At 39.1% G+C, this 19,119-nt stretch overlaps 1 protein-coding gene across 1 annotated transcript in view; it reads right to left on the bottom strand.

Annotated features, from left to right (window-relative positions):
- Window positions 1-19,119, bottom strand: part of LOC138293930 (vitellogenin-A2-like) — a 76,755-nt gene that overhangs the window by 40,809 nt on the left and 16,827 nt on the right. The window contains exons 10-15 of the mRNA XM_069233208.1: window positions 13,288-13,506; window positions 10,880-11,023; window positions 7,285-7,386; window positions 1,320-1,439; window positions 1,039-1,228; window positions 796-889 (exon numbers count right to left, since the gene is read on the bottom strand). Coding sequence (XP_069089309.1) covers window positions 796-889; window positions 1,039-1,228; window positions 1,320-1,439; window positions 7,285-7,386; window positions 10,880-11,023; window positions 13,288-13,506 — 869 coding nt within the window. The remainder of the gene's footprint in view (window positions 1-795; window positions 890-1,038; window positions 1,229-1,319; window positions 1,440-7,284; window positions 7,387-10,879; window positions 11,024-13,287; window positions 13,507-19,119) is intronic.

The raw sequence follows: 19,119 nt of genomic DNA, 5'->3' as shown, positions 1-19,119 counted from the left end.
AATGCATAATAATCACAGCCTGTGGATCATAACACATTCCTGTCTTTCTCGTAATCTTGAACATGTGGGGCTTATTTTTTTTCTGTGCTTTGGGGTTGTGGTAGGTGTTCATACACAAAAGCCTTTCAAGGTTCATTTTAAAATTCCCTTTTGTTTGGTAACTGTAATGTACAGTTGATAAACTGTTGTGCCTAAAGTAGAAAAGGGGTAAGGTTGAACCACTCTCTTTCTAAGTGCCACATACTCTATTAAGTCATGTGGTAGCAATCAGTGTTTATGAAATATTGCATATCCCGCTTTTCACTGAATAGAAACATTAAACAATAAAATATAAGCTGGTAAGTAAAAGAGCTGTTGGAAAGGGCTGCACTGTGGCACTGCCCCTGTCCCCAGTACCTGGCTAGGGCAAGGGGAAGGCACAAGTCTCCTAGCACACATTCCCCATCTGCTTAGAGCGGGGGGACACGTGTTTGTTAAATCCCACATAGTTCTACTGTTGAATCTGGGAATTCACTGCCAATCCCCAATTTCATGAGATGTAACAAATAATAGACATAGATAGGTGCAAACATACTATCCAGAACAATTACCTTCAGCCACCTGTCATCTCAGCACCTAGTGCAGCTGAATAATATTTGTGGCCTAACTGCTATATCTCACTTTTTAGAACTAAAAACAATTCACTAGGGATTTGGCACTTTAGTCACCCTGGATATTAACAATGATCATTTTTCTCACTCATATGTGTGCCAGCTGCCAGGCTTCAGTGGTTAAATGATTGAATCATTATTTTACCTTGGGGCAACATCAGCGTGAACCTGGATATTAGATTCAAGCAGCTGAGCAAGGCTGAAATCTGAGGACGGAGAGGGAGACACCTTCACATCAGCTGTAAAAGAAAGATTAATATTAAAATAGAAATACAAAAACATTCAGAAGAGGCAAGCTTCCCTGTGCAGCACTTGTTCAATAATAGACTGTTGTTCACATCATCCTTTCTTGATTTAAGTATTCATTAAAATAATATTAGAAACATACTGTTAACAGCAGCGTTTGCCACAGCAGCAGAATATATGCTCAATTCCATGGGCAGACCAACACAGGTGGGAACGATCTGTCGAACCTCAGCTGCCAACACCGGTTGGGCAAATTGTCCAACAACACCATTAAGAAGTTTGTTGATAGACGTTTTTACCATACTGTGCCTTGCTGCTGGTTCATTGACAGCCTGTGGTAATAGAAATAAACCAGAAAATCGTTGAATGAGAGGTATTGCTGCTGTAGAAGGCAATGTGAATACAGAATGGAGCAGTGGTTACCTTAATGGCAGTCTGAATAAACTCCTTGTCAATGTCAAGGAAAGCCATCTCCTGACCAAACAGCTTGATGTAAGCCGAGATTAATGGGGCATCTGCAGGCAGCGCCTTAAAGCCCATCAGCTGTGGAAATAGCGAACAATAGTAGTAGATATTATTAAACAACTTTATAAAATTAAAATGCTTTGCAATACTAAGCTCACCAGTAATTACAATTTGTATAGCTGTTGAAAGCATATAGCATTTGACATGTCACTGCATAAGACTCAGCCAGTAACACTTTACCCAGGGCATGGGCAAAATAGAACTGCACTGACTTCCTCTGAGTCTCTCATTTTAACTTAAATCCTGGCCAGTAGAATAGGCACACAAAATCAGTGTGTACCTGGGCTTCTGGCAACCTGCTGAAAGATAGAATAAACTGGCAGTTTTAGCTGCTTGTCACAGGATGTTTGCATAAGGATCCTCTGACTGCTGGTACAGGAAAAACCTGGCATCTCCCTGAGGGAGAGTGCCATAGGTTGTCAGACCAGCCATCCAGCATGTGCTGATTGAGAGGGTCTACCTATGGAGAAGTTGGGGCCCTGGATGCCCGTACATCAGAGAGGGTCATTGGGATACTTATAGTCTTTCACATGACCTAGTGCAGTTGCTTTGTAAGTAATGAAAACGTCTGCAGTGGAATCTGTCACTGCAGTAGTCACACATTAAATAACCAGGTTCAAAGAGCACCTCTGTTTAAACTATCTCCATACTATTACCAGAGAACCCTTCAATCACTTTATGTAATCAGACACTATTTGCACCAATTAGAGTCTGGCAGAACAGTGGTCCTGCTGTAATTTGACAACGCTCCTGTGTGTCCAAAATTGAAGTTCCTTCACCTTGTTTAGCATTGGGACAACCATTATGTTTCTGTAAGCAGAGGCTCAGCAGGCACTAGCGTGGGATACTCCTGACCCGGTCACCCATCTGCCATAGGGTCACCTGGCGGCTTATAACTTGGGGCTTGATTTAGATTTTGGTGGACAAATTATTCCATCACAAACATGTCATGATGAATACCCAGTCTGCTGTATTACAATGTCCATAGAATATAAGGGAATTGTACCATAGGAGACGGGATATCGATCCTGTTTCTGACAGAGTAACCCCATCTGCCAAATTATAAATCAGGCTCTTGGTCTATACCTCAGTTGGACCCATTTACATGGTTTTCTTTTCAATGCATATCTTTCCAGCCTGGGGCTGCTATCTGCAGGGAATCAATAGTCTGTATGCTCAGAGTGCAAACACCTTGCATTTTAAGGCCATTGATTTGTTGTCTCCTCCCTTTAGGGGGGTGTAATGCTGACAGGTTGCTATTGCATGGTGGTTAGTTGAGCTTTTCCAAAAGTGCTCATGACATGTCAGCAGAAGCGCGTGCATCAATACTCTGCTCGCCAGGGAGCCAGAAATTTCTCAATATGATGGGTGGTGCCCTGCTAGGAACATACAGGCAAGGACCTTAGCTGCCAAGAGAGCTCCAAATTGCCTCCATTACTAGTAACAGTTTTAAACTCAGATGGAGCACTATAATAGCACCTAAATACTTTGTTCATATGCCAACACTGTAAAATGAAGTGATCCTGTTTATTTAATGCCTTAACCTGTTCTAGCCAGACCAAGTGACGTTTCAGGCACAGAGTAAAACCTACATTTTTCAATACGAATATTATCATTAGACAAACCCATTTCTGTGTCTCTTCTTCATGACTCTAGTAGCAAAGTTCATCAACATTGTTTTGGTTTTATTAACCTTTTTTAGGTTGAGCGTAAGCGTACGGCCTCTTGTATATGTCTGTTTGTTTAAAGCCAGTTCATTTGTTTTTTTCAGTGTCATTAAAAATCATTGTTTGCTTGTAATCAGTCATGCTTCTTTGTCCCTCTTTTGTCTCTTTCTGAGCAGGGACTAACTACTGTATAATTACCCTTTGTTGTGTTTATCTGTTCTTTGGGGGACTTGTTTTTTTCTTGGTTTCCTGCTTGTGTTTGGCAAAGCTTTCCTTTTCATTTGAAGAACCTTCTTGCTCTTAACTAAAGTAACCATGTTGTTCCTGCTTACATTTCCCACGCTTCACTTAATGTAGCATTCTTAATGAATATTTCTCTTGTCTCCCCTTCCTCAGAACCTGAATGCACATGGTAAAACTTTTCACAAAATTGGTGCTGTGCTTCATTTTTCAGCACTGCGCCCAAAGGTCATTGGGAATGTGTTGAATTCAAGAATGTAGGGTGCAGCACCTTCTGTGGTCAAAAGAGGTTCCAAGGGACACCTAGGGACAGCCTGTTGAACTGCACCCTTTCTCTGATTCGTGCATATTAGAAGGTAAATGTTACAAGTCTGGCATAGTTCAAAAACTGCTCCCTTTGTATCTTGGGAACAAGGTTTGAGTATCTGCATTGGTTCACTATCTTGTGATTCTGGGCAATTCACTCAGTCTTCCAATGCCCCAGTAAAATGAATATGCACTTGTGTAATTGAATTCTTTCTCCTATAAAGTGTTTCAATTCTTGCTGGTCGAATTCACGCTATATGAAACTAAGGTGATTTTGTAGAAGATTTTAAGCCATAAGTCGTTCAGCACCAAGAATTCACATAGATGCTGAGCTTGAAGTTGTTTTAAATGGATACCCTGTCATCCTTTATGGCATGGAAAGGTGCTTTCAGTTGGGTATACTCCGATGTCTGTTGGATGTGTTAACGCTGAGTTTATTAATGAATTTTCATGAAGTTTGAGTGCTGGATTTGCATAAAAAATGTATTAACTTAGAGAAAAATAATGCACGCATTTGAGGGCACACCCACCTGAGTGGCCGCCAATGTTTACGAAGTGTACGTATTCATGGCTTAATAATATGAAATGTTGAGTTTATGTTTGATTAATTTAGTAATATGTCAGATTAAGGGTTATGATTTATGTATTAGCCTTATTAATCGTTGGCCTTAACTTAGCGAGGTCTTTGCCTAGTTGCACAACCTTATGTCAAGCTGCATTTCTTAGGCGACTGACAAAATGGTTGCTTAGAGAATTAAATTGTGATTTTCTTCTGTACTGACCATATGCTCGTAGCTGAAGTTAGTTCTCATGAGAAACTGCTTGCTAGACAATGCTGTACTAGCTAGGGAGACATTGTATATCATAGGATGTGTAAGACTGACCTTCCCAGGAGAAGAAGAATGCACTTACTGAGGTATACGTTGCAACAATATTGATACCTTGCGGGACGAACGATGGGAACAAGAGAAGAGGAGCCAATCATCAACATGTGAACCATTAAATATGGGGTCTTATTTTCATTGGACTAAATGCAAACATGAGATTCTTTGACCAATGAGGATGTGGGAAGTAGTTTTAGGAAATCTAACTTAGCCAGACTGCACAGAGAGGAGAAGCCCATTTTTCGATTATTCTTTTCCAAACAGCATGACAAAACTTTTGCTTTTTCTGAACTTTGATGCTGAATCCTGATGTCTTGCTGACAGAACAGATGTCCTGTTGTCGAAGACTGTCACAGCTTGCTGAACCATATTGGGGACAGGTATTAAATGATGTTACTGATTGTTATGTCTATTTGTTTTTGTTTCTAGGTACCAACCGCTATTTTGATAGAGCCATAGTTAGATGTTTTTCAAAAGTCATGTTGACTAAATTGTGTTTGCATGAAGTCCAAACTTGCTATTCTAATCTGATGCTATTTAGGGTTCTCACTGATGAAGTTAGCTACATTGAATAATAGTTGATGTCTTTTCTTTGCTGAATCTAAATGTATGTCATTTTGTTTGCGCAGTTATTCTTGCTATTAATTTCTACTGTAACATTAGAATTTGTAGTGGCTCAAGTTTTGATTAGGTTGCAATTCTTTCACTGCTTTGGTCAGCCAGTATTGTTTTTGTATGTTTATCATCTGATATTGAGATTAAGTTATGTGACATTAGCATTGTTAATACAGGGAAATAAACACTCTAACAAATTCTAACTTTTATATAAAGGTCTGATTATTTGTGGCCGAGAGTCCATGGTGTGTGCAAATTACTGCCTCCTATTGATTAATAATGTAATTGATTGTTATTTGCTATTGATTTGTATTGGTACGGGGTTATATGACGGGAACTTCTCAAAGCGCAGTCAAAAGGTCCATCGGCCTACACGCGTCTCCCTTGTAAGTTTACTTAAGAAGGTCTGATGCGCTAACAGATGTCACCAGTGATTTTTACACACAGGGAGAATCTGTCCACACTTTCTTCCTCTCTCTTTTTGGAAAGGCTTCAAAAATCTTTGTCACTTCACAAAATAATGTGCTTCATCCCATATACTACACCTACAATTTCTCATTTTTCTCCCATTCCGCTGCCACTTAAGCGCCACTTGTGACCTTGCTTAGCATATAATAGTATGTTTCCGCCTCTGAAAGCGTGGGATAAAAATGTTTGTTTAAACAGATTAGCACTTGTCACGTTCATTAAAAGTCACCACTCTAGCTCCAACTTCTTCTTAGTAACAGCAGTGAAGACATATCAGCCATCATGACTCAGTTTTGCCCTATGTAAAGCTCCATGTCTGTCGTAAACTCTTTAGCAAATGCTTTTCATGAGAAGAACCTTCTTCATAAGACTCTCCCACCTATTGACAAAGGCAGCCTAATCCAATTCCCTACTTTTGCAACCACATATTTCATACTTTTGCCTTAGTTCTCCAGTGGGGGATCTTAAGGATTTTTGGGGACCTGGGCCAAACTTATTTTGGTGGCCTCTGTACATAACAGATTTGAATGTATGATTTAGTTCGCCCTCTTTGGCCAGGTCACTGACAATGCAAAGGAACAACCATCCAAATTCTTAATGTGTTCACATCTAACATTCAGGAATTTCAATACTTGTAACACAGCAGCAGCTCATTAATATTACTGCAAATAACCTCTGTGACACCCTCCCGTTTCTCATATGTGAGGTCCTGTTTTGGTCTTTAAAAAAACTTTTTCCATGGATGCTGCATGAAACAAACACATTTCTCTGAAAATGTCAGTAATAGTCCCTCACACACCACCCACATTAAAAATAAATTACAAGAAAACGGTACTTAACACAAGTTAAGAAATGTTTGAGGTCATCAGGGCAAGACTCTCTGCAGTAAATGGAAGTTCTTTAGTTATAGGCAGGGCCACTGGAATTATGTGGCACAGATGACTAATTTATATGGCAAGAAACGTCTAGGTATACATTTACAACACCGATATCTCTATGTCAAGTAAATGCGAAACCTATTGCATTGCAAATGCTTTTTATGAAATAGGTGTGTGCCTTGAGTCAATATCACTATTGTACCTCCTTGTTAGTAAATTTATAAATGGTACAAGAAAAAGGAGATCTTTGCCTATGAAAGACTGATTTAATATACATTGTTAGGCACAATTTAGTTTAATTGGAAATTGTTAAATGCAAATTTAGTGTTCCTGAACAGAAGACTACAAATGTTTGAGTGTTTATAAAATCTACTGGTTCCTAAAAGATACAGAAAATCCTGATAGCATTCCTACCACTGATGCCAGCATTCAGACCATTGTTGGCAGCATTCACACCAATGCTGCTGGCTTAAAAAGCCTGGTGATAGATTTACATCTGACAGGAATCTGTGAAATTTACATCGTTGACTACTTATAACTCAGAACTAAAACTATTTAGGCAATCTAAATAAGAATGTGGTAAAGCGATCCTTTTTTGAGATTCAATGATAATCTAAAATGGTCGATGTTTGCAATAGTGCACATAGTGGGAGCTTGTGAAAGAAATTCGAAGGGTGTATGTCCTATGTTTGAAAGGCATCAACTGTCTAAAGTAGAAATGCATGTGCCATGGTATTCATGGAACTCCTGCCATTAAATGTATTGTGTAAATAATTTGTTCAACAAACGTGAACGAATGCCTTACCATTTTTACAATCTGCTGGATTTTCTTGCACATTGGATATTCAGCAAATGGAATATTCTGTTTCCTGAGAGTTTGTTCCAAACCTTCTGCTCGGACAGCAATCTAGTAAAAAGATGTAATATTTAATATGTAAGTTTCTGTATTGACAAGGGTGATGTATCAGCTAGGAACATGTTCATCACTGATTTGGTATATTATAGATCGCAAACATTAATACCTCACAGTGGCACACACAGAGGAGAAGGAAAGCACTTGTAAGTTGGCCTTTGGTTTGCAAGGTTCCTCCCATCTTCTGATACCCACTTTACTATAGCTGCCTTTGCATCAGTTAAAACAATAATTCATCCAGTCTTTATATACTGGTTTAGAAGTGGGGTCTTTTACAATGGCAGACTAGTAGTCTTTACCTCTAGGATATCAGCCTCTGCACCGGTGAAGTACCCTCGGGTTTTGGCAAGTAGGAACACAGGGAACATTGTGTTAGCACTGTTCATGATCAATACATCTGCAGTTGCTCCAGCCATTAGTGCATCTATAGTAACAAAATATATATATATATATATATATATTTTGTTTTAAATGGCATAGACATTTATCTTCCTTATACTTTATTGTGGCACTCCCGTTTGGCCACGACAACTCAAGCCATTGCACAAGATCCTAAGTTTCCAGAACACTCATACTTAATACTAACACATCTCACCATCAGGTTGTAATGTGTTGAATATAAAATACACAGAGGATTCAGAGACTATGGGGGTCATTCTGACCTTGGCGGTCTTTTCGCAAGACCGCCGAGTTACCGCCGCGGTGAAGACCGCCGACCGCGGCGGTATGCCGCTGTGCGCATTCTGACCGCTGGGAGCGTTCCGCCGGAAAACCGCCAGCAGCCACACTGGCGGTCGGCGGGAAAGTGGAGACTGGTCAACCTCCACCGCCACGCCAGCAGAACACCGCCCACAGAATTACGACCCACATTTCTGTGTGGCGGTCTTCTGTTGGCGGTCTTCTGTTGGCGGTCACCTCCCCATGGCTCCCGTCACCTCCCGGAGGACCAACGCACAAGGTAAGTTGATCGTCCGTGAGGGGAGGGGGTGGGGGGGTGTTGTGTGATGTGTGCGTGCATGGGGGTGTGCGTGTGAGTGTGTAGAGGGGGTGTGTGAGTGCGTGCATGCGGGCGGGGAGTGCTGCTGTGCCTATGGGCAATGTGTGTAGTTCGGCGGGTGCGCATGTCGGCATGTATGTGTGCGGGTATGTGTCCCCGTTGTGTATATGTGTGTGTAGGGGGTGTGTATATGTGCATGTTGGGGGTGTGTGCATGTCGGGGTGCGTGTATGTGCATGTCGGGGTGGGGGTGGGGAGGGGGTTCGTACCACCTCTGGGGGGTGGCAGGGGGGTGGAGGGTGTGGGGGGAGGACTCGGGGGGGGCAGTGGGGGGTGGGGGAGATCCCTATCAGTGCCAGGGAAGGAATTCCCTGGCCCCGATAGTGCCTACCGCCATGGTTCGCATGGCGGTTCCCGAACGCCAGAAACCGCGGCGGTAAGCAGGGTCATGACACCGTTGGCGGTCTTGGGTCGACCGCCGGACTGGAGTGCGCAGACTCCAGCCCGTCGGTCATGACCGCCGTGGCTGTCGGAGTGGGGAAGTGGCGGTCGGTCGCGGCGGTGACCGCCGCGGTCAGAATGCCATTTTTAATACCGCCGGTCTGTTCGCGGTCCGACCGCCGCCTCTCCGCCGACCGCCAAGGTCAGAATGAGGGCCTATGTTCTGACACTATATATGCATAAAACAACCATATTTCACTTCTATATACCACCTAAAGATGCTGGTCATCCATGATGCTGTAGACGAAATGTGCTGTTGGATAAGTGAGGCACACATCACATTTGCAATTCATGTACATATCAATAGAGCCACCTTCCATAAAGAACCACATTTGGAAATACATGTTCACAAAACTGATCAATTTAATAGGCATATTTTGAGCGGCGTCTCAATCTGATTCAGTGGAAGTCAAGGTTCACCACCTTAGTACTGTGTGCAAATAGGTACATTCCCCTTAATGATTGTTTGTCACTGTCAGGGACTTAGATGAATCCCAGTTTCCCCAATATACCAAAATGTGTGATCCTAGCAAATAATTTCATTTCACTGTCTCTCCTTTTTCTTCATTATCATATATAAAAGGACTTTGACACATGACTTTAGGATGTGTGCTGTACTATCCATTTTCCTGTGTTTGATTTAATAACTTATAATGTTATTTGTGTATAATAGTAACCCAGGCCAATGAAAGACTGCACAGAACATCTGACCTTCCGCTTATTTACTGTTTTTTATTTATTTTATTGGCTTTGTTGTCAGGGTGGGGGGAAAACAAATGTTTCTAAATTCTTGTTTGAAAACTATTGTTTTTTAGAAAATGCTTCTCAATGCCCTGATATAATTTGATTTACCAAGATGAAACAGATCTGCGTGTTAATGAAATACACTTTTCGAATTTAGAAGAGACTTTATAATATCTATACACTTTTGCTGCATGATGTCTTGAAAAATGAAGGTGTTCCTAAAGTTAAGCAGCAAAAAACACCCTAGTTATTTCCTTTCTTTAACTTCAATTAACCATTAAATAAATGCTTGCCTCTTTTATAGCTTCCTTTTAACATTTACATTTATTAAATTCTTACTTATGTCTGAGTCAAGTAAACAGCAGTCCAGTGCTGCTGCTGACCAGGGAGCTGCATATAAAAGTCAGGAGGACCGTACTTTAAAGTGTAAATAGTCTCGGTATTTCTTATTCCACTTAATGTTAGTTTCAATGGCTCTTATCTGTGTCACCATCAAATAGGTGAAGTACACCCAACAGATCAAGGTCTTCACATCAGAGATGTTTAGTGCACTCCTGATATCAACAGGATCCTGTATACAGATTGTCCTTGTGGAAGGTAGGAATTTTTCTGAAAATTAGTATCTTGTTTCCTTGTGTTTGTGTCAGAGCATTCATATTTGGTACTGAAGGCAATCATGACAGTGAGTGAAGGTTTGAGGTTTTCTATAATGAGGGATTTTCTTTGTCTGTAAAATGTGGTTGACTTTTCACAGTTTGGAGAATAACAAGAAAATTGTGATTTCATTGCATTGCTCTTATATGAATGTTATTACTTAATTCTAGTCATAGCTCTGTATAACTTCACAAGACAACTATATGTCTTTCCACCTTAGGCATTTGTATTGATCAACATCAAAGCTGATATGGTTTGGGGAAGTTGAAGACGACTCCCAAAACAATTCAAGAAGTGCTCAAGTACCATTTTCTGTACTGGAATGAACCCATGTGCAAAGCTTTGCTGTAACGATAACTCATTCTGTCTAGCACAGGGTTCAACATCTTTACAGCAACACTGGAAGCAGCAGCCCTAAACAAAAGGATTGCGGTCTTGTTACAGTTTACCTGGCATGTATGATCACATTGCAATTCTCCGTTCATTTTCTAACCTTGTACTTTCACACTTACACTTGATGAAGTGATGGGACTCGGTTTCTGGACAAGGCCTTTATCTGTGAATAGATGAAACTAGCAAGTTGCAGGTTCACCTTGCTCTCCTTTGATGCAATGTTGGCGATGGTTGTTACTAAAGCGAGACCAGGCTTGGTTTCAAACAGAACCATGGAGACCATCATCCGAACTTCAGTACGAACCCGTCGGTCCATGAAGATCTGTAGAAGAATTTCCTGAACCTACAGAGATAAACATAAGAGATCTATTTAAATATCTAGGGCTAAAACACATCAGCCGTATCCAGTCATGCATGCTTATATTTGTACAAAATACATGTTTTTGCATTTTTAAAAAGCTTGATACCCAGAAGAAGCTCTAATGTATGTACTTACTAAAGAGGTGTCTTCCTCTCTAATGTTTTATTCTTCAACAATCAATAACCGTCCAATTTCAAAACATTTTTCTTCAGTGCAACAACAACAGCACAATCACCAGGCACTATGAATGTGCAATTAATATTCAACAGATTTAGAATGCATCGTTAATGTACTTCATAAGAAGTGACTAATTATGACTAATTATGATTTAAAGTTATATTTCTAAAATGTGCAAGCGATAAGATGTGGAAGAGTATCAGTGAAATAGACAAACTCTATACCAGATGTGTCCTCCAACAGCACATTTACCATTCTCAATGAGTGAACCAGTAGATTTGTTAATGATCCTGGACATGCAAAGCTCTGGCTATGAGAAGCAGTATGTTACCTTGAAATAATGTGTGTTACCATAAAACACAGTTTATCTCTTTAGTAGCATACTTTGGCCTTACTTACAAAACACATTGCGTGTAAAGCAGACATTTGTGGAAAAAGGTCAAAAACCCTGTATGCAAAATGACAGGTTATTGGCAACACCAGTTTCACATACAGAAGTGTAACCTATCTCAAGATAAGGATGATGATTTTCTGAAAGTCAGATATGTCATATGCATAGGATTAGGAAAACAAGAGCCTGTGGGAAATGTATTTAAATCAGAATGTTCCATAGCGAATGACGATACGTTCTCTAAGACATAACCACATTTCTGTCTCACATCACTGTCCTCATATGCATCAGAGGCCTTTTTCTTATATTATATTTTAAATCAATGAAATATTGATGTGAGGGAAACATTAGGAATTCTGGTGTTAATCAAGTAGATGGGCTGTTCTTATCTAATTATTTAATTAAAGAATTGTAATCAAAGTTTTATTCACTTCTGGAGGAAATGTCACATTAAAACATGTAATGTGGGAAACAATAAAAAGCACCTCAGACAAGCTGGCACAGTTATTTCAACACTGTTCTGAATGTGTTGGAGGTTGGCAAAGTCTGATCATATGATCTTCCTGTGACTATAGAAGCAAATCTGCTGACCAAACAAGCAAAATTAATATTGAGGGAACAGGATGCGCAGGCACTGACGAAGAAGGCAGATAGAAGTTGGCCAGTAATGCTGTATAATCAAGGTATTCTTCTGTTCTTCATCTCACAACCTTTCAGCAAGGACATGAAAAATAGCTGATGAGAGCGAGATTCGGTCTGATCCCCCTAAAAGCCTACTGATATGGCCGATGAGATCCAGACGATGACAACAGGCAATGCAGATTTTGTTCATAGGGAGAGGAATCTTTTTCTCACATCCTCTGTACCTATGAAAAGCTACTCCCTCTGAGAATATTCTGACTGTGCCCAATATGGTGAGTAATTATCATCAGGACTTGCTAAGGGGCCATCCAGGCATACTTCAAAGCGGAATTAACACAGCTAGCAGTTTGATTTTTGGAATTTCTAAAAGGCAGCCTCGCAACCCTGCAGCCGTCACAGTCTTCTCTGGAGAGCAAACAGTGCCATTTCTGAGAGTATAATAGAACAAGGTGGAATACAGCCCCTTAATGTCGCTGGTGGTCAGCTAGCAACATTGTTGTTGCACTTTAGTTGAGCCTCAGAGCCATACCCTACATCATAGGCCAGAATTGCACTTTAAGGACTTGGGGAAGAGAGCTTTTTCTTTACAGAAATTGACTGTTTTTATGATTCTTGTAGTCTTTCATTAGAGGCCATGTCCTGCACTTTAAGCACTTGGGGTAGAGGGCCTTCTTAATATGTGCTCTATTCTCAAATTCCTTCAAATTGTTGCCCTTATTACTTTCTTTTCACTCTTTTTAACAAATTAATTAATGAATTTGATACATTAACTGTGCCTATGATTGTAATGATTTTAATAAATCATTCAATAAAGAATTTTCTATCTATCTATCTATCTATCTATCTATCTATCTATCTATCTATCTATCTATCTATCTATCTCTCTATCTATCTATCTATGTAGACAAATCAACCAAGTGAAATGGGTGTTCAATCTAATTTTGTGATTTGAGTGAACTATATAATTTTTCTTTTGAATCTGGTATGCATCTTAGTACGATGGTTGCTTTGATGAATCTCGCTCCTTCTTTCTTACCCTTCTCGGATCCTCCTTCGCAATGTTCCTCAAAGCCATCACTGCATCAGTCTGAATCCTGACAGGGAGCTGAAAAGCACTGGAGGAGAATCCTGGCAGAAACTTCTGGATGCGCTTGATGCTGGCGGGCTGCCCTGCATTTCCAAGAGCTTTGAGAGCCAGTGCCATGTCCTCTTCATGGGCATTGTTGGCCGCCTCAGCTGCCAAGTCATGGAGGGGCTGTAAAACAAAACATATCTAATGCTCATAATTTTGCCTCTCTTTAACTCTCACGCTCTCTCGCTCAGTCTTTATTTGTAGCTTTTTTTATGGATTAATTCCATATAGGATGGTATAAGGATATCTGTCAATAGAATAGCTGTTCTCACCCAGAAATTTTATTTTAGACAATACAAGTGAAGCTTGAAATAGCTATAACGTGACTTGGCAACAAGATGTGGAAAACTCATTTTACTGACACATATTCATCCACCATGTTAAATCATGTATGCTTCCCCATGAAAACCTCCAAATGGATTCCATGAATTAGCAATGCAGACTAAGTGAAATCATGGGGTCCATTGTACAAATATATCTATCCCTCACCTCAAAAAATCCCCTTCCCTCATCCTGTTTAGAAAGGTGCTTTATTGACTGTTTTTTTCCTACATCCAATGATAACAATAACTTGTTTTCAAATTGCTATTTTACGCAATACCCTTTGAGATCAGAAAATAGAAATAGTTACTATTAGCTAATTAAATTATGCTCATTTTACCAACCTCTGAAAAATGGAAAGCTGATTTCGCCTTTTTTAGATTTGTCTTAATAGCTCCAGATAGTTCACAGAAGTAAGTGGTGAGCATTTATCTCACTGAGCTACCATACAGCATCATTTAAACTAGTGGTCCTTAAACATTTGACTTCTGTGGTCCTCCACCTAATCATTACTGAAACCCAGGGACCTTGACTGAATCATTATTGGAATCCAGGGCCCTCCATTGAGTCATTTCTGGTAGCCGGGGACTTTGGCCTAAGCATTTGTGGCGATTTGAACAACAAAGCAATACACCAAAAACACAGAAACAAGCTGTCATCAAACAGAATTAGAAATTATGAATTTTTCACAAATGAATATAAAATATGTTTTTTTTTTTATTAAAGGGTAGGCTGGAGCTTTTTGAAATTCAATTGAGGCAGCTAATTGTCATACTATATTCTATTGGATGCACTTGCACTGCTCCCAATAATAAATTTGAGGATACTAACTTATGGCCTGATTTAGAACTCAACAGACAGATTAGTCTCTTACAACTGTAATAGATATCCCATCCACCCAAATCTAAATCCCATAGGATTGAATGGGATTTAGATTTTGGTGGATGGGATATCCATCACTGTTGTGATGGAGAAACCCGCCCGCCAAGTTGTAATTCAGGCCCTAAATTTTGATCTCTCAGTTTCAAATTCCTTCACATTTTCAGAATATTTAAAGTTTCATTTTTACATTTTACTTCTTTATATTATGCAATTTATTTTTTTGCATATTATATCATTTTTATTAGCAGGTACTGGCTGCCTGAGTGGGTTTTGAGGACCCCCAGAAATCTCCAGACCACAGATTAGGAATTTATGCTCACATAGTTATGTGACAAATTAAATTACCCAGCATCCTGCCACCATCTCTAACGACGTCTGTGTCTTAAATCTTCACTTTCCTAAAATCTATATGAGAAATGGTTTGCACTTTTATTGTTAAAATATTTGATTGCTAGCACTCATTTAAAGGAAAAAGCTAATCTGTCATAGAAACAACCATGTTCTACTTGATTGATGGGCTATTTTACAAGCTTAATACATGCAGAAGAACTTGTTTTACCTGGTGCATTTATTTGAGTCTTAGTGGGTGCAAATAGAATTAGCAACTGTGGCTGCAGTGCTCATTAGGAAATTAGCGCATAACATGCTTATTTCTGGATTTATTTCAGCACTTTCCACTGGTGTCTACCAGGAATGAATGGACCCAAAATGGGCACATATGCTGTTTTTGTATTTTAAGACATACACTTTAGTGCATAGGCAGAATAAGGCAAGCTGATTGCCTTAATAAAATAACTATGGTCCTTGGGGAGTGGCTAAGGTGCTGTATGAGATGGCCACCTGAGCGTGAGGCTCTGCAACCCACCAGGACTGTTGTTTGTCGCCTGGCAGTCTGCGTCTCATTTTTGTTGGGAAAAACATGTATTTCGCCTCAGACAGCTCCAAAGGTCATGTTATCTACTAATACACTGCATTTACTAGAAGTTGTTTTATTTATTTGATTAATGGAATGGTTTGGACCGTTGCAGTCACCATTTTGAATTCCAAAGCAGTGGGAGAAGCAATTTACAGTGCAACTCTGACTGAAATATGGTCAATGTCATATGGCCTCTTCAGTGAGTTTATTCCAACACATCTTGGTATGTCTCATTCTTCTTTTTATTTATCTATCTAGAACTTTGAATTGATTTATTTAATACAGTTTACATTTAAAACGACTATCTTGAGCAACAACGACATTGTCCCTTCTTACATGGGCCATGAAAGTAGAGTTACAGTATACAAACAACTGTGTTTTTTTCTACCTATATTAGTTTTTCTTGGTGTCCAGCTAATTTCTTTCATGGGCAGAAATAAGAAACTACCTTTTTCCAAAAAGAGTCAACATTTAAAAATTTGTGACTCAGGCGTATCCTTGGGAGAACCTTTAATGGAAGGGATAGGTTCCTCACTAGATATGATTCATTCTGGTAATATTCGCCTATGCTCCAGTGAAATCGCACTCACTTTCCTCTAACAACAAAAGACTCAAACAGTACCCCTCTTTCCCAGATAAATCATCCACTTCGATTTCTTTACAAACTGTGTTGTCAGAAATTAGAGCCTTGAGACTGTTTCATAGAGCAGGCAAATACACAGATTCAAATGCTTGACAAAAAGTGGTCTTCTATGGAATGTAGATCAACACTGATAGAACAACGTGTGAGTGACCTTCATGATGAACCTACTAAAATTGTAGCTCTGGTAAAGGAAGTACTTATGTTGAAAAAACACTCAGAAGATCTGAAAAACAGAAATAGATGCAGCAGTTTATGGAGTTATGGTCTTCCTGGAGGTATTGAAGAGGATGATTCTGTAACCTTCTTGACCTAATTCCTGTGAAACTCCTCGAGTTGTCATCTTTCATGACCTTATACATCCAAAGTGCTCATAGACTGGGTCATTGACTATCTTCCCAAGTGGCCCCTTTTAACCTCAGGGAGTGATTATTCTGTTTCTGTTTCTGGAGTTTAAAGATCTCTTGATAGTTCTACATGCTGCCAAGTTTAAGAAACAACTTACTTGGTCTGGTACAAAAATATTTTTCTCACAGCTACAGCTCACAGATGAAAATAGTTTCTTAATCTCTGACCTGTGTTATGAGATTTAGGGGCCTGCTATGGCTTAGTTCATCTTGCACCTTCAATGTCACCTATCAGAACAAGACTACTTAGTTTGATGATCTTGCCAAACTCAAAGCCTTTATTCAATTGCATTCAACTGTTTAAGTGGACATTGCTGGTTGTCCCTCATGTTGAGGTTTTATGATGTGTTTTAAGACATTTCTACCTTTTTTTCTTTTCTCCACAGATTATTACTTGCTAGTTGTTCGATCTCTGTTCATACTTTTTTCCCCTTCATATTTTCCTTGCAGGCAATAAAGATTCCTGATATTTGTATTTCCCATTATTCTCATGTATCATCCCAGTGTGGTCTTCACTTGAGCATCCCTCTGTTCTTCAATCAGGCAGTGTTTTCAGATGTAATTTTATGACATGTCCAGTCCTGTATTACATTTTCTTCATTCTTTTGTTTCTCTCCTTGTTCTATCTTCTTCTATTCCCTTTACAATTTATTTATACTCGTTATTGTATACCATATTGTTACATATCTTTTGATTGTTTATAAAATTTACAGTTGTTTCTTGGAATGTGAAAAGGTTTTGGTAATCCTCTAAAAAGATAGAGAATTGCATCTCATTTGGCTTCCTATAATTGAGACTCATCTTGCAGAATTGGAAGTCTTGAAACTTAAGCGTAATTGGGTAAGTTCAGTTTTTGTCTCACCTACATTGAACAAGAAAATTGAGTAATAATTTTATGCCATACAAAAATGAAATTGACTGTTGTTACTCCAAAAAACTGATTCAGTGGGTAGATGGATAATTGTTAGGTTTCTTATTAATGGTATCTCTCTAACTGTTTTTAATATATATGCTCCTACCAAACCAAATTGCTCATTCTGGCTAAATATATCTAAGAAATGTCTTCAATACATGGATGACTTTGTTATTTCAGGCAGAGACTGTAATCAGATTACTGACCCATTATAGATTGTCAGTCTCAGATTTTTTCCCATAAAACTCATAAACAATTTAACTCCACTATTTCCCTCAGTTACTGAGTAGATGCATGGAGGCTGTAAAAACCTTCCATAAAAGAATTCTCATTTTACTTTTCTCTACATGATTCTCTCACACAATTGGCCCACTTCTTTGTGAGTAAATCATTATCACAGAATCTCATCCATTGCACTATAGAACCTGTAGTTATTTCTGACCATGCCACAGGAGTTGCAGATATGGACCTGCTCCCAGCACACCCTAAATCTAGCAGATGGAGGTTTAATAATTTCCTTTTACTTGATCCAGTATTCTCTTCTTCCTTTGCCTCCTTTGCTGATGAATTCTTTGCAGTTCACTCAGAATCAAACTTGACCCCCCAATTACTATGGGACACCTTTAAAGCTGCATATCATTGAGTTTGTCACAAAAAAGAAGAAGCATTTTGCCCTACAACATAAGTAGCTCTTATCATATACTAAACACCTAGAACACAAATTCTAAACTTCGGCTACAGGAACTACTCATCAAGAACTTGTTCATGCTAACGTTCATTTTAATAAAAGAACCAAGGACAATGCATCTTCCATTTGACTTCTCAGTAGTGCTCACTACTATGGAGGATATAACAAAGTTGGTAAACTTTTTACTAATTGTTTAAAAGTTCATAAACATTTCACTACTATTGACTCAATATATTCTTGCACTGAAAAACAGTTGTCAAATGATCAAGACATTCTAAATGAATTTACTACACTGTATCAAAACCTATATACTCCGGAATCGCTTTCTCATCTTTCTCTTATAGAGGCTTATGTAAAAGAGGTCCCTAGTCTAGTACACGATAATATTAATTTTACATCCATTGAACAAGATCTATCTCTTTCATAAATTCTCAATTCTCTTAATTCACTCACAAAAGGTAAATTTCCAGGACCAGATGGCTTCACTGCTGAGTTTTATTTATACTTTTCAAATATGGTTCTTCCTAAACTCTTACAGCTTTTTATGTTCTTTTATACCTCTGATACGGCTCAAGGCCCTTTTCACAGAGACACTATACATCTTATTCATACAGATTGCCGAGATCCTACCCAGTGCAAGATTCATAGACCTATTTCCCTTGTAAATGTGGACTATAATATTTTTGCCAAATTACTTGCTTTACGTTTAGTTCCATTTTTACCTTAATTGATTGGTAAGGAGCAGTCTGGATTTGTTAAGGGATGTCTTGCCTCAGATAATTCTAGACTATTTTTTTAAAGTACTGACTAAAGCCTCCTCTTTCTTCTATTCCTCAGTTGCTGTTGCTATAGATGCAGAAAAGGCATGTGACAGGATTGACTGTATTAAATAGCTGCATATTGGTTTTCCGTATGATGATAAACATTTGAAACTCTCAGCTTATGTAGAAAACACTCTGCCTTTTCTCT

The sequence above is a fragment of the Pleurodeles waltl genome, chromosome 4_2, assembly GCF_031143425.1.
Source record: "Pleurodeles waltl isolate 20211129_DDA chromosome 4_2, aPleWal1.hap1.20221129, whole genome shotgun sequence".
In the NCBI taxonomy this organism is placed as follows: Eukaryota; Metazoa; Chordata; class Amphibia; order Caudata; family Salamandridae; genus Pleurodeles; species Pleurodeles waltl.
Note: the sequence above shows the minus strand (reverse complement) of the source record. Positions and strands in the feature narration are given on the sequence as shown.